The sequence below is a fragment of the Acyrthosiphon pisum genome, chromosome A1 (assembly GCF_005508785.2).
Source record: "Acyrthosiphon pisum isolate AL4f chromosome A1, pea_aphid_22Mar2018_4r6ur, whole genome shotgun sequence".
Taxonomy (NCBI): Eukaryota; Metazoa; Arthropoda; class Insecta; order Hemiptera; family Aphididae; genus Acyrthosiphon; species Acyrthosiphon pisum.
This window is the reverse complement of record NC_042494.1, coordinates 140,229,878-140,243,754: the sequence shown is the minus strand read 5'-3', so window position 1 is coordinate 140,243,754 and position 13,877 is coordinate 140,229,878. Positions and strand designations below refer to the sequence as shown.

At 26.9% G+C, this 13,877-nt stretch overlaps 1 protein-coding gene across 8 annotated transcripts in view; it reads left to right on the top strand.

Annotated features, from left to right (window-relative positions):
• Positions 1-1,954: 1,954 nt before the first annotated feature.
• LOC100166845 (MATH and LRR domain-containing protein PFE0570w) overlaps positions 1,955-13,877 on the top strand; it is a 71,700-nt gene continuing 59,777 nt past the window's right edge. For 2 of the 8 annotated variants that reach the window (XM_029488440.1, XM_029488441.1), the window contains exons 1-6: positions 1,962-2,177; positions 3,695-3,756; positions 4,419-4,502; positions 4,763-4,894; positions 7,134-7,328; positions 7,630-7,785. In XM_029488440.1, coding sequence (XP_029344300.1) covers positions 3,716-3,756; positions 4,419-4,502; positions 4,763-4,894; positions 7,134-7,328; positions 7,630-7,785 — 608 coding nt within the window. In that variant the 5' untranslated portion in view covers positions 1,962-2,177; positions 3,695-3,715. Of the gene's footprint in view, positions 2,178-3,694; positions 3,757-4,418; positions 4,503-4,762; positions 4,895-7,133; positions 7,329-7,629; positions 7,786-8,485; positions 8,654-9,063; positions 9,124-9,416; positions 9,528-9,592; positions 9,909-9,980; positions 10,157-10,923; positions 11,677-13,877 lie in introns of those variants that run through there. The other 6 variants (XM_001947681.5, XM_029488443.1, XM_029488442.1 and 3 more) reach the window with 6 other exon arrangements.

Here is a 13,877-nt window from a genome sequence, read left to right as displayed (position 1 = left end):
GACAGACGTATTATGATGCCCCTATACAACGTGATCGGTACTACGAATTACACACACTAATGTTCATCTACTTACAACACATACACAAGACCCAGATAAACAGAAATATAAAATGTCTAGTTTTTACTCCTTAGAATTGATTACGCTCCAGCCCCCTTAATAAATGTTTTAAGTATAATAGGCTTAATCAAGAATTTATTTATTTATTTAAGTCGAAACCGTTTCAAATTTGAACGGTTACGCTTTGAGAACGGATTTCTACATTTTCTGGTTTTGGTTTCGGTTTCAAAAAAGGTTTTTCAAATTTATCAGTTATCGGTTTCAAGAACGGTTTTTGAAAATTTTGTTTTTTTTTTCCTAAAATATTGTACTTAACTCATCGAAATAATGTAATTTGTTTTCGCATTTGTCGTGTACCTATTACATATTTAGTATATTATACTGTAATTATAAATTTCTAGTAGTTTTAAAAGACTTTTAAAAAGTTTTTAAGTTTTTTTCGGTTTATTTATCAGCTAGTTCAATAAGTATTATTTATTTTAATGTATATTACAATTTGTTTCTTGGATTGTTCAATCTCGTATCGAAAAAAGTGTCATCTCATCATAGGCGCAAATAGGGTGGGGGGCTTTAGGGGCTAAGCCCTCCCAAAAATGTCCATAGCCTCCCTAAACATTTCCTACATTTCGTTTTAAGCTTATTCAATATTATCAAAATAAGGCTTTAGCTCCCCCAAATCCCAAACGCTATTTACGACTATAGTCTATACAACTCATCGTTTACAGCATGATTCAAATATCCCTCGTTGGTCATACTATTTAAAATTTTGGGCATATTTTTTTAGTTCTCTCTTCATCTTGAGTAGCACCATCATTTTTTTACATATTTTTTTATACACTATACAGGTTGTAGCAAAAGTCGGTTTCTCAATTGAATAATAACAAGCAATTTTTCGATAACAAGACAGCGGGAACCGACACGTACACCGCCATCAATAGTTTTTGTTACCTATTCTGTTTATACTTGTAAGTTGTAATCGTGTATCTATACTAGCACAGAACAATATAGATACTAGTATACTTAGTATGTGTGGATTAAGCATACGTCGGGACACCATTGTAAAAAAATTCATCGTAATGTACTTATGTGTAATACGGTATTACTAATACCTCATGGCTCATGATTTTATAAAAAATATATAATATATAATAGGTACATCCGGTATAGTGAGTGGCGGAGTTTGTTATTCGATAAAATATCTAAGATGGTGTAGTTGGAAAGGTACATAATAATTCTACTATAATAAGTACTTAATATGAATATTTATATCCAAAGTCCAAATTGTACTGTAAAAAAATAGTATAACGTCTGAGGTTCTATCTTCTATGGTCTGTGTGTCCAGCTCAAAAACATATTAGGCAGGACTTGGTCTAGTCTATATTGTTAAAGAACATTGGAAGTATTGTTTAGTGTTTAGTGACATAAATAGACTGAGGAACAATTGGTCGTTGGAACAAACATTCTGAGAAATAAATACGCGTTGGAACAAACAAATTATATAGGCATGTTTTGGATATTAAATAAATTCAAACAATTTCGCTTTGGAACAACTATTTTTCGAAAGTGAAATAAAAATAAAAAGGTGGTCTACCGATTCATTATTTTAAAACTAAATACCTCCAGGACGTGATGAGCACTGTATCGTCCAAAAAATGATAAGTAAACAATCACCGTATCAGATACTGATACCCGATCACGGGTGCGCCTAATTCAAATTCTACCATAGGCCGTAGATACGGTGGTTTTATAAATTAATTCCACTGTTTTCTATGATAAAATTAAATTTGTGTTATCCATGTGAATGGACGATGTATATACTATAATAATAATATATATTAATATATTGTATAAATAATATAAGCCTATGAAAATTGCGCAGACGACAGATTACGGATATCGAGATTTTATATTGTTCAACAATATACATGTCTATTCTGTATTTCTGTAGTACTGTAATAGTGAGTGCTGAGTAGTCTATGGTTGAATGTTTTATCATTAGTCACGACCTCGCATTAACCATAGTTGTTCCATAGAATTTTATGGTTGTTCTTTGCTGTCATTAATTTATTTTAGGCTTTAAATTAGTTCAGAATGCACGAGTCCAGAGATATTATGCCGTAAGTAGTTGTCTAATGTCTGCTAAGTAGGTACAAATAATTTTTAATAACAACGGTAGTCCGAACTCCAAAGTCTCTGATTAGGAGTTAAGAAAAGACGGTGATCAAAACGTGTCGACATTGAAGAGTCCAACGCGTTTAAACTAGCCATAACAATCAACACAATTTCATGGTTTCATATGGTGTATACATAATAGTACGTGACACAAACACGTGTTTTAAACATTTAAACGTCAGCAAATCGTATTTTGTACCGAATGGAAATAATGGCGTGGACTTAGTATTTTATTAAGATATATGACAAATTTTTCGTAAATCGTAATGGAGTAAATATGTCGTATTATCTGACCTGTCACGTCATGATATTCATGAATTCTTTAATTTATGGTCATATTATAATATAGATAAAAAAAGATTGAACGATGTAAATATTCTCAATCATAATTTATCATATATAGTATATTGTTTAAGTGCTTTAGTTGCTCATTAGTCATTAGGTACATATTATTATTGTTAAACAAACGAACCGCATTTTATTTGATTAATGATTATTGATAAATGATAATAATATAAGGTTGTTGATTGCTAATTGACATTCAATGACGATAATAAGTTATAGATTTCCTAAGTACCTAGTTCATATTTATTGTAAACTTTTTGATCATATTCGTATCGAATGAGGTACTTAATAAATATAAGTAGATGGTTGCATAACAAAATATTTTCAATTCTTTAAGTTGGACAAATTTATGCTGTATGATTATTATTGTTCCTGTTGCTGTAAATTAATTTGATATAATTATAATATAGTTTTCTTGGCTTTAATGTTTTTTTCTGTAAGTATGCTGGTTTGTAGGTTATTACCTATAATATTTTATATAATTTTAAATTAAACACACTTATGTATAGATATTCTTCACGAATACCTACTTTTTAAAATGTTTTTTTTAATGAGTGTAGGTAGACGACTAGCCTAGGATAAAATAAAACTAAAAACTTAATGTTATCTTCATTTTAATTGTGATATTACCGCCGAGTACCTTATAACATTTTTCTGAGGCATGATTATTAGTTCTTGTAGGTACCTCTTCAATAATGAAACAAATTATTTATAAAACCATCAATTAAACAATAATTATTATTATGTATTTATTATAAAATCAATACTATTACCATTGATTAAATATACAGTATAATATTTAATCAATGCTTTTTCTTAGTAGGTATAGTTACCGAACCCAAACACTAAAGTAACACAATGTGTATAGTATTTATGTTCTTACAAATATTTTCCTGTCTACCTTTTCAAATTTTACCAAGAGCAAATAAACATACTATGTTAATTTTAAGATACTAATATACTTTTTTATCCAGTTATTTTTGCTTATTGAAATCACTATATGACAGTTGTAAATTGTAATCTATTTATAATAATAAATTCTATGATAGACTCTAAATAGTACTAGATATTAATTTTGTACTGATACCTACATAAATATAATTTTTTTTTAATCTAGAAAAACTAATTTCTGACAAAAATGGACAAAATGGACAAAACAAAAAGTTCTCAAACTAAAAGGTAACTGGTACTATACCCTATTCGGAATAAGAACAGACCAGGCTGCGGACGAAAACACGTTGTTCGCACATCCATCCCCACTAGGGCTGCCTCCACAAATACTCACTGTTGGATACCGAATAATTAACGAATCGGCCAAAAAGTTACCTTAGTTGCAATGCGGTCTGTTCTTATTCTGAATAGTGTATATACTACTATAATATTATATAATTAAAATAATTAAAAATACTTTATTTTGATATGTATTATTAAAAATCAAGCGTTCAAAATGTTAACATGTGAGATATATCAGCGAAACAACCTGACCAATTCTGTCAGATCTAAACCTTAAATAAGAATTTTATACTTATCAAATTTTGTTTCTTGAAAATTCTTAATTTTACTAAAATGTAAAAACAAAATATTTAAACTTTGAACAGGTGGACTCTTTGAGTTAGACATTCTAGATATAAATAGTAATTGATAAACATTATTCTGTCATAATATAAAAATCAATTCAAATTTTGTACATAATTTTAGTCTTGGCAAGTTTTTCTTGAGCATCATCATATTAATGTTAATCGTTCTTTTTCAACATCTATATTTTACAGTTTTGGTTGCATAAAACTATTTGTAAAAATAATGTTTATATTTATATTTAAATTTGTAATAAATTTATTTAGGAACATGGTAGAATCAACAGATAATAAAAAGAAAGATGTAAAGAAGGACCAAGTTAAAGATAAGAAACAAGGCAAAAAAAATAAGTATGTTTTAAGAACCTATGAATATATTATTTTAATTTTAGAATAATTTTCTTTTTAACTATCATATTTAATTACTATTTAACATTTTTAATGCTTAATTGATTTTATACTGTTAAAATATAAACTTAAGCATTATTTTTGATACATTTTTGTGGGCTTATAATATCAAAGATATTTATAGAAATTTCTTTATGTGTTTGTAAACTGTAATAAAAATAAAAATTATATCATAAATATTAAGTTAATTTATATTTAACTAGACCGAGTGACAATGAAGGTAACACAAATCAAGGCGCTAATCAATCTTTTTGTGAAGATCAAAAGGGTTCTAAAAACATTATTTGTAAAAAAGATTCGGAACACGAAAGATTGGACGATGATGACGAAGAAGGGTAAGTTGTCAGTTATTTCTATTCATCACCTATCTCCGTTTACTTTTTTAAACATTCTTGTGTCTTCATACTGGCATCATCTAAAAAAACAAAAAAATAATAAGAATCAGGTATTGATTATTGCTTGGTAACTGAGTCATTATTTTATTATTTTAGATTCTGAGTAATGGAAAATGAATGTATTGATTTTACAATATGTATATTTTTGTTTTGTGACTGTGTATATATATGATTCTTGTGATTCAATATTGAGAGTTGTTTCTGATATCATATTGGATCTAGCTTCTAGCTGGTAATTTTGGGAAATCAAAATTGAAAATACCCAGTATTTTTTAAAATAATCAAGAAAAACAAAAAAAAAATACTAAGGAAACTGGTATTCATATGCAATACCAGTTTTAGATAATATTGATTTAGTTTTTTGGTGTAACCCAGTGATTCTTAACATTGAGGGCTTTTTAATTATGAGGAGGGCTTAATTTTATTAGATTTAAGAATTTTGCATATAAAAATCTGCGAGGGGGCGGTATGAGATTTTTAAAAATCTAAAAGGGGCATTGTGTAATAAAGGGTTGGGAATCACTGGTGTAACTCATGAACAAATATAAATAACAAATATAACAAATATTGGACAACTTTTTCAACACATTTTTATACAAGTATCTTTGTTTGTGGTATAATTTTAAAAATATTTTGATTATTTTTTAACTATTTAAAGATTTTTCATTTTTTCTATACATTTTGATGAAAAAAAATTTATTGGTAAAAAGCTTGAAAACTGAATACAAAGTTTCTATTAAGTTGCCATTATTGCTTTTTAAACATATCAAAAATATATAGATGAAAATATAGACACATTTTGAAGACCATATTTGAAGTTGAAATTAGATATTTATACGAAGAATAATGATTTTAGTTATTTTTTTGAAATTCAAAAATATTATTCTTGGAAACTTGAGACTTTTACAGTTTTTCATAACATAATATTATATTTTATAACGACATTTTCAAAACATTTAGATTATTTTCATGCTATTGTCTATTTAGTTATTTATGCAGCAAAAATATTTATACTGTTCTTCGCTGTGTCTGTACTCTGTTTTGAGTCATAAATTAGTTACAATAATATATAATATAAAATATACACTATCAAATTATCTCTGTGGGTGCAAAATTAAATTTATTGGGGCCGGAGTGGCGCAGTGGTCACGCAGTTGACTACGACTCACACAGTCATCGGTTTGATTCATAGCTAAGTGCAAAAAAAAAAAATGTGTGTGATTCTACGCAGTCACCATTTTTCCGTGCTGTCGTCCGATTGCGTCATCCGGTTTCCAACTAGGTCCCACTCCACTGGGAGTGAAGACCGCACATGTCTCCTCTTGGAGAAGGGGGGTAGTATCATGCATATAGTGATATATACATAGATAAATAGATCACATGATCTCCCTACTACCCACTTGTGATAAGCATTGTCAAAGACCTTGAGGTCGTTTCAATGAACAAATATAGAAAAAAAAAAAAAAAAATGTTATATATACGTAGGTACTAGATTGTCACATATTTACATTATTATACACTGATTTTTTTGTTCATTAAAAAAATCTCAGTGGGTGCCCCTGTACATTATTATAATAATTAAATATTAATAATATAATAAATGTATTGTATTCAAAAATAACTAATTCAACTAATAGTACAATAAATTACTATAGGTAATTGATATCATAAAATATACTTAGTGACATAGGCTAAGGTCACAGTCTTTGCTCGAATTGTTTTCAGTATGCTATGATTTATCATTGAATTCATATCTAGCATATACTTTACATTGACTTCCTTAATTATGAGATACAATTGACACCTATCTGAGTGGTAGAATGGCTATTTAATTTCTCACTTTTTTAAATTACATGATGAACCAATGTTAATTTGCACAACGAAAGTACACGTTTATCAATAATTTATGATCTAGAAAAGTATGTTATCAATTATTAATATTAATTACTCTCATTCTTTTACTTAAGTAATTATTACTTAGATTCTTAACATGCCATTGTTCAAAAAAAAAAAAAAATAATTTTATTATTTTTAAATTTCAAATTTCACAAAATAACATTTCACATGAATAATTACAATAGTTTTTAATAATTATATTATTGGGTACTTAAATATATTTATACAATCAGCATTCATAAAAGTCATAAAATTATTAATATATTTTATTTTTTTTAATTAGATGGTGTGTACAAAGAAATAAAAAAAAAACTAGTCACCAAAGTTTGAGTGAAGAACAAGAATATCATAAAAATGTTCAAGAGAAGAGCAAATTGTCTGACTCAAATTCCAAACAGAAAAAAACACATGATAATAACAACATTGATTCACATGAGGTTGAGGATACACATAAATCAGAAACTAAAAGGAGAAAAAGGTATGTTGTCAATTATAATATAAAATATTAATGTTTTCTTATTTACATATTTTTAACATGTAATCGTCTTAAAGTTGTAGTTTTTTTTTTTAATTGATAAGAACTTTATTATGACAATTGTCCGATTTTGAGAATATTTTATTATTTTTATATTACCTACAATTTTTTTCATAATATGACAGGTTAAATAATCACTTTAGTTTCAAATCACTGTTGTGGACACTAAAATGTATTTATGTAATTAGAATTCATAAATAATAATAGTAATAAAATCATTAATATTTTATATTGTTTTAACTAGAAGGAGGGATAAAAAAAAAAATAGTCAAGAGCATAACGATATTCCTGACATAGATTCATCCATAAATGATACATTTAATGAGACAAAAGTACATGATGGAAACAACATTGTGCATGAAGAAAATACACTACATTTATCAAATGATGATTTAGCAGGGTATGTTGTCAATTTTTAATATTCAACCTTGACATTCTTTTACTTAAGTACCTTTATATTATATTTAAACTGTGAAAATATCATCGGTTAAAAAAGAATGTTGATATAAAAATTATTGTATAATAATAATATAATATTTATTAAATAAGTAAATATATGTAACACCCCAAAAGATAAGATTACGGTATTGAAAGACTAAAATGTTCGTTAAATTAACACATGAAGACAATAGTTGAAATAACTGAGTAGTTATCAATAACATTATAGTTGAATCATTATTAAATTATTTTTAAATCTTAAATTTCATGAGATTACAGTTCACATAAACAATCACAGTAGTTTTAAATAATAGTTTTAGTATATTCCTGCCCACAAGAGAACATTGCCAATATGTCCGATCTTTCACATCCTTCATTCAACGACAAAGGTTGTTTAATGTTTGGTAACACTCGATGCTATAATTTATATATATATATATACATTCACAGCACAAAGTAATGAAAATTGTGCCTCAGACCTTTTACTACCGTCAGTCAACATCAGGAATATACCAAAACACTTATTTAAAACTATTGTGATTATTTATGTAAACTGTAATCTTTGAAATTTAAAATTAATAAAATATTAAAAAGTATAAAAATATTCAATCAGCATTCATAAAAGTAATAAAATCATTGATATTGTACATTCTTTTAACTAGACGGAGGGATAAAAAAAAAAAAAAAAATAGTCAAGAGCCCAACGATACTTCTGACTTACATTCATCCATAGATGATAAATTTAATGAGACAAAAGTACATGATGGAAACAACTTTAATTTGCATGAAGAAGAAACACAACATTTATCAGTAAATAATGATTCTAAAGGGTATGTTATCAATTATTAACACGGCTGTGAATTTAATGGACTAAAAAACCTTAAAAAATGCATTAAAAATGCAATAAAATATGCACTAAAAATGCAAAATATGCACTATAAATGCAAAAAAAAGGAATATAAAATGCCAAAAATTATTGTATAAAATTAATTTTAAATGGTTTTTAATTTAGTTTTTACATTTATATCAATATTAGGTACAAGATATTAAACATTAGTACAAAAAAGTGTGTATTTATTAAAAAAAAATAATAAAAATGTTATTAATTTGAATTTGAATTTTATTATTTTTATATGACTAGTTTAAACTATTGTTTTGGACACTAACATGCTTTTATGAAATCAGCATTCATAAATCATATAAGTAATAAAATCATTAATATTTTTATTATTTTAACTAGACCGAGGGATAAATACAAAAATAACAATAGTCAAAAGCAAAGCAGATTTTCTGATGCATGGTATGTTGTCAATTATTTTAATTCATCACTCTTCTTCTTTTATTAAACTTTATTTATTTATTTAAATTTATATCAAGTTATCTATCGTTGTCTAAAATAAATTGAATATTATAATGATTATTGTATAATAGTTCCACTAACTATATTATAAACTTGTTCCTTTAAAAAATATTTTTGTTTTTACTTTATGCCTTAATGTTTATCAATTTAAATTTTGAAGACAAATTTAACATTATACTGGAATATGTTATTCTGTTTAAAATGCATTTAAAAATGTTTCATTGTTATTTAAGTGTTTTAGAGGAAATAGATGAAGACATTTTCAAATTATCAAAGGAATATTCTCTTGCTCATTGTGTTGCTGAAGACTTACAAATGGATGCGGGCATAGCTGTTGATTTCAAGTAAAAATGTCTTATTTTTGTTTATGATATATATTCAGTTGTAATTTATTTAATTTACTTTCTAGAAATATCTTTGGTGGTGTTGGTAAACTAGTTGATCAGAAATTAAAAATAGGAGATGTTGGTATAGTTAAGCGCCACGATCAATATGCATTTTATTTGGTAACAAAAAAAACTAGTAATGGTAAACCTACGATGATAACAATGGAAAAAGCGCTCATTTCACTTTTAAATAAAATGAAAGAATACAATTTAACAAAATTAGGAATACCAACAATTCGTTGTGGATTGGATAAACTTGATTGGTCTGATACAAAATCGCTCATAAATAAAATATTTTCTGGATCTGGTATTCACATAACAGTATGTGTACCTTCAAAAGTGAGTGTTACAAATAATCACCGCTAATTACTAAATATCTTGGTACGTTTATTATTATAAAAATATTTTCAGTTATTAGATTCGAAAAAATCGCCGAGATTAACAGTTTACATTACACCAAAAAATTTATGGGAGATGGAAATCGACACCATTATTATTTTATTTATTGACTTAGAAAAAACATGCAACAATAATTGGACAGATCATATAGTAGATAAAGTTGACGCTAAATACCCATTCAAAGAAAAGTATTTATATTTTTATTTAATTCATTCCATATATCTATTGACTTTTAAGACTTAGAAAATAAGAAATTATTGAATATATTTATTATAAGAGCTATTTTGTTCAAAAATAAAAATATTAAGTATTCTGTAAGGTAGGTTAGGATAGGTTCTTAAAATTATTATAAAGTAATGAGATATTCGATCACTGTTACTGTACTACCATTAGTCAAACATTTTTAATAATAAAAAAGTTATTTCAAAATAATGATGTTCTAGTACTCTTGGTGATAAATAGGTTATCACAATATGATGAATTCCATATTCTAAGTAACCTATAGTTCATGTTCAGAATTTTCTTGTCATTCACTTAATATTAATTAACTAAAATTATTTTACTAGTCATTACTCATAATCAACCCACAGTGGAAGAGTTGAATATTTTCAATTATTTGGTATATTGGGGTAACGACTAATTGGTTAACTACACGGACACACAGAATACAGAGGCAGTGTCATAGAGCCTTAACTGTGTTAAGTAAAAATCTGGTATGTAAAGGGATAAAACATTTTGATTCAAGTTCTCATAATTTTGTAGAATATGTTTCAAATAGAATTAGCATTAGACCGTCACTAATTGGTTTTTTTTTATGACAATTAACTTAACCAATTATTATATTTGTTCAAGTCATGGAAGGGAGTAATGGAATTTTACAATTTAAATAAATTACAATATCATTAAACATCTTGTATATCAAATAATAAATGAATTGTATATTATATGTTTGTAGTTTATTAAGAGATATCAGAAATAAAAAGCCTGACCCTGGTGACATAAAAATCTACAATGTTAAGAACGAAGTTATAACTTGTATATTTACCACTGAAAATACATATTACGGCTCTCTAGAAAATGGATTTAAAACCATAGATCACACACTCAAAGGATATAAGTATTTGGCTATTCAAAGTGATTCTATTGATTACCCTAGTGACAACTTTCAACGTATATCATGGATAGTATTAATATCTCGTTCGATTATTCACTCTTCTGAATTATGGTTATGTGGTGATGTCAAACAAAATAATTACAAGGTGTATTATGATGAATATTGTAAAAATATACTCCCAATGAATAATTCATTTCAATATAATTCTCCAAGTCAAAATTACAACAGATATAATGATGTTCGTCGTAGTAATTTTTATACAAAAGAAAAGTAATCAACATTGAGGGTGTCAAAATAGTTTCTATAAAAACAGATACATGAATCCATACGGTCACCTGAATAATAAAACTACTATTACATATTGAACATGTGATACTTATATAATCTGTTTAAATAAATATGTCATTATTTCCAATTAATCAACATAATCTTTTACTTGAAGTACCTAGTTATTTATATTTAATGTTTCAAATGTTTTATAATCCTACTGTAAAAAATTGATTTTGTAATGTATTAAATACTATAATTATAATATGTTTTGGTACTTAAATATCTATTGAAAGTTACATTGTATAATAAAATACATTATGTTATTAATAAATGTTCTGATTTAATATTTATAAATAATTTATTTACATACATTATATGTTGCAGCGTATTATAATGATGTAGCCAGGATTTAAAAATGGGAAGGTGGGTGGTGGCAAAATATTAAAAAAATATATACAACAATCAACAATAATATTTTATTTTTACGTTTCAATGTTTTGATATGGCCAATGGTGGGTGGGAGCATGACTCACTGCCCGTCCCCTTGTGGTTACGCCACTGATAACAATAAAATTAATTTAGAGTAAAAAATTAAGTTTGGAAACATTTTATGTGTATTTGACAAGTTATAATTAGGTAATAATTTTTTTTTTTATTGATCATGAAGTCCGGCAACTGGCTATTAACTGTTTGTTTTTGTTTGTAAGGGAGAAAATTATAGGTTATTAACACGTGTGTTTTTAGTTAAGCAGATTTTTTAGTGGGCACCCGTTGGTATCTACCATATGTGGATGGTGGATGGTGGATGGCGGCACTTCTCTCCGGTATTTCTAAATGATACGGATTTGTATTTTAGATATTAAAAGAGACTACTTAACATATGGCAAATCAATGGAAGTAGAGAAAATGTGAGATCAGTATTTAATAAGACGACAAAATATGAAATTAGGATATCTATTTAATATTTTGTTGTTTATTGTACTCTCTAGTTCCAGAGATTTATTATTTTTTTTAGTACAAATTTGATTTAAACAACTGAACATTTTTGAATAACATTGTATTTAGCTTTTAGATTCTGAGTGGAACGATGAATGTATTGATTTTACAATGATGTGTGTTTTTTTTTAATTTTTTTAATTTTTTTTATTTTTGTGTCTGTCATCATCTTTTAGGACAGTAAAAGTGCTTGGTGCCGCCATCCCCCACTCCGGGGCATGGCAGATACCTACGGGTGCCCCATTCAAAAATTCTGCCAAAATACACCCACGTGTAACACACCTCTACCGTCAAAAACCTACTGTTCCGCCCCTCCTCCCAATGGCCTAAGTTGCCGCGGGATAATAAATAAAAAAAAAAAAAAAAAAAAAAGTGCTTGGATTTTCTTCAACAGTACCTTTTCTGATAGGAAAGTGAAATTAGTTGGTACTTTGAGGGGGTCAAAAGAAAAATTAAGGAAAAACGGGAATTTTTACGCAAAATCTGTTTTCGAGAAAATTGATTTTGGTTTTTGGTGTTACTTTAAAACAAATGACTGTAGATACATGAAATTTTCACTGGTTGTTTATATTTCCATTTTCTATACATGATAAATTTTTCAAAATATTTTGATTTGTTTTGAGCTGTTTACGGACAATTCCAGTTTCCAATTTAATTAGTTTTTTTTTCTATGAATGTCAATAAAACTTTATTTGTTGAGTAAAAATACTTGAAAATGTAATATAATTTAATTTAATTTAATATATTTTATATATTCCTACTATATTGTTACAATGAGATTTGAAAAATATTAAAAATCCTTAGTCACAGTTTTTTCTTATTAGCATTTAACCCTAGATCACACGCATTTAAAATATTCACGAGAATACACGCACACGGTCTTTTTGTCACACACAGTATGGCGTAAATCATAGTCAACTTACAAGTCGCAATAAAAATATAATAACTATCAATTTCGTTTATCGAGCAGCAATTATTAGAAACACAGTTTAAAAATAACCCATAATTGATTTTTTACGATCACGCACACGGTCTTTTTGACCGTATACGTAATGTCTGGTAATGAACTTTGAACACTTCTATATTACGAATCGGATCGTATACAGTTAGGAGTTGTATCTAATGTTAGTTTATCATCTAATTAGAAGTTACCCAGATTAGGTTACATTAATATTTCGTATTTTTAAAACAATGAACAAAATTCTAAAAGCCCGGTCTTTTTTACCGCGAAGCGTTTGCTCTAGGGTTAAAGTCTAGGGTTAAAAATTGACACAATATGTAAAAATCACGAAAATTAGCAAATTATTTTGAGTTAATAATTCGTAAAAATTGTTCTTTTTAGAACTAAGATTTTAAAATGTAATACAAGATTCCTTATAGGATAATCTACCTTTATCAAAAAAAAAAATGTCTATAAGAAACTCAAATTAAATTTTTATGAGCGTTTGAAATTCATATTTTTACAACATTTGATATTCACTTGATTTCTTACGTAACGATTTTCTTATTTTGTTATAATTAAAAAACGA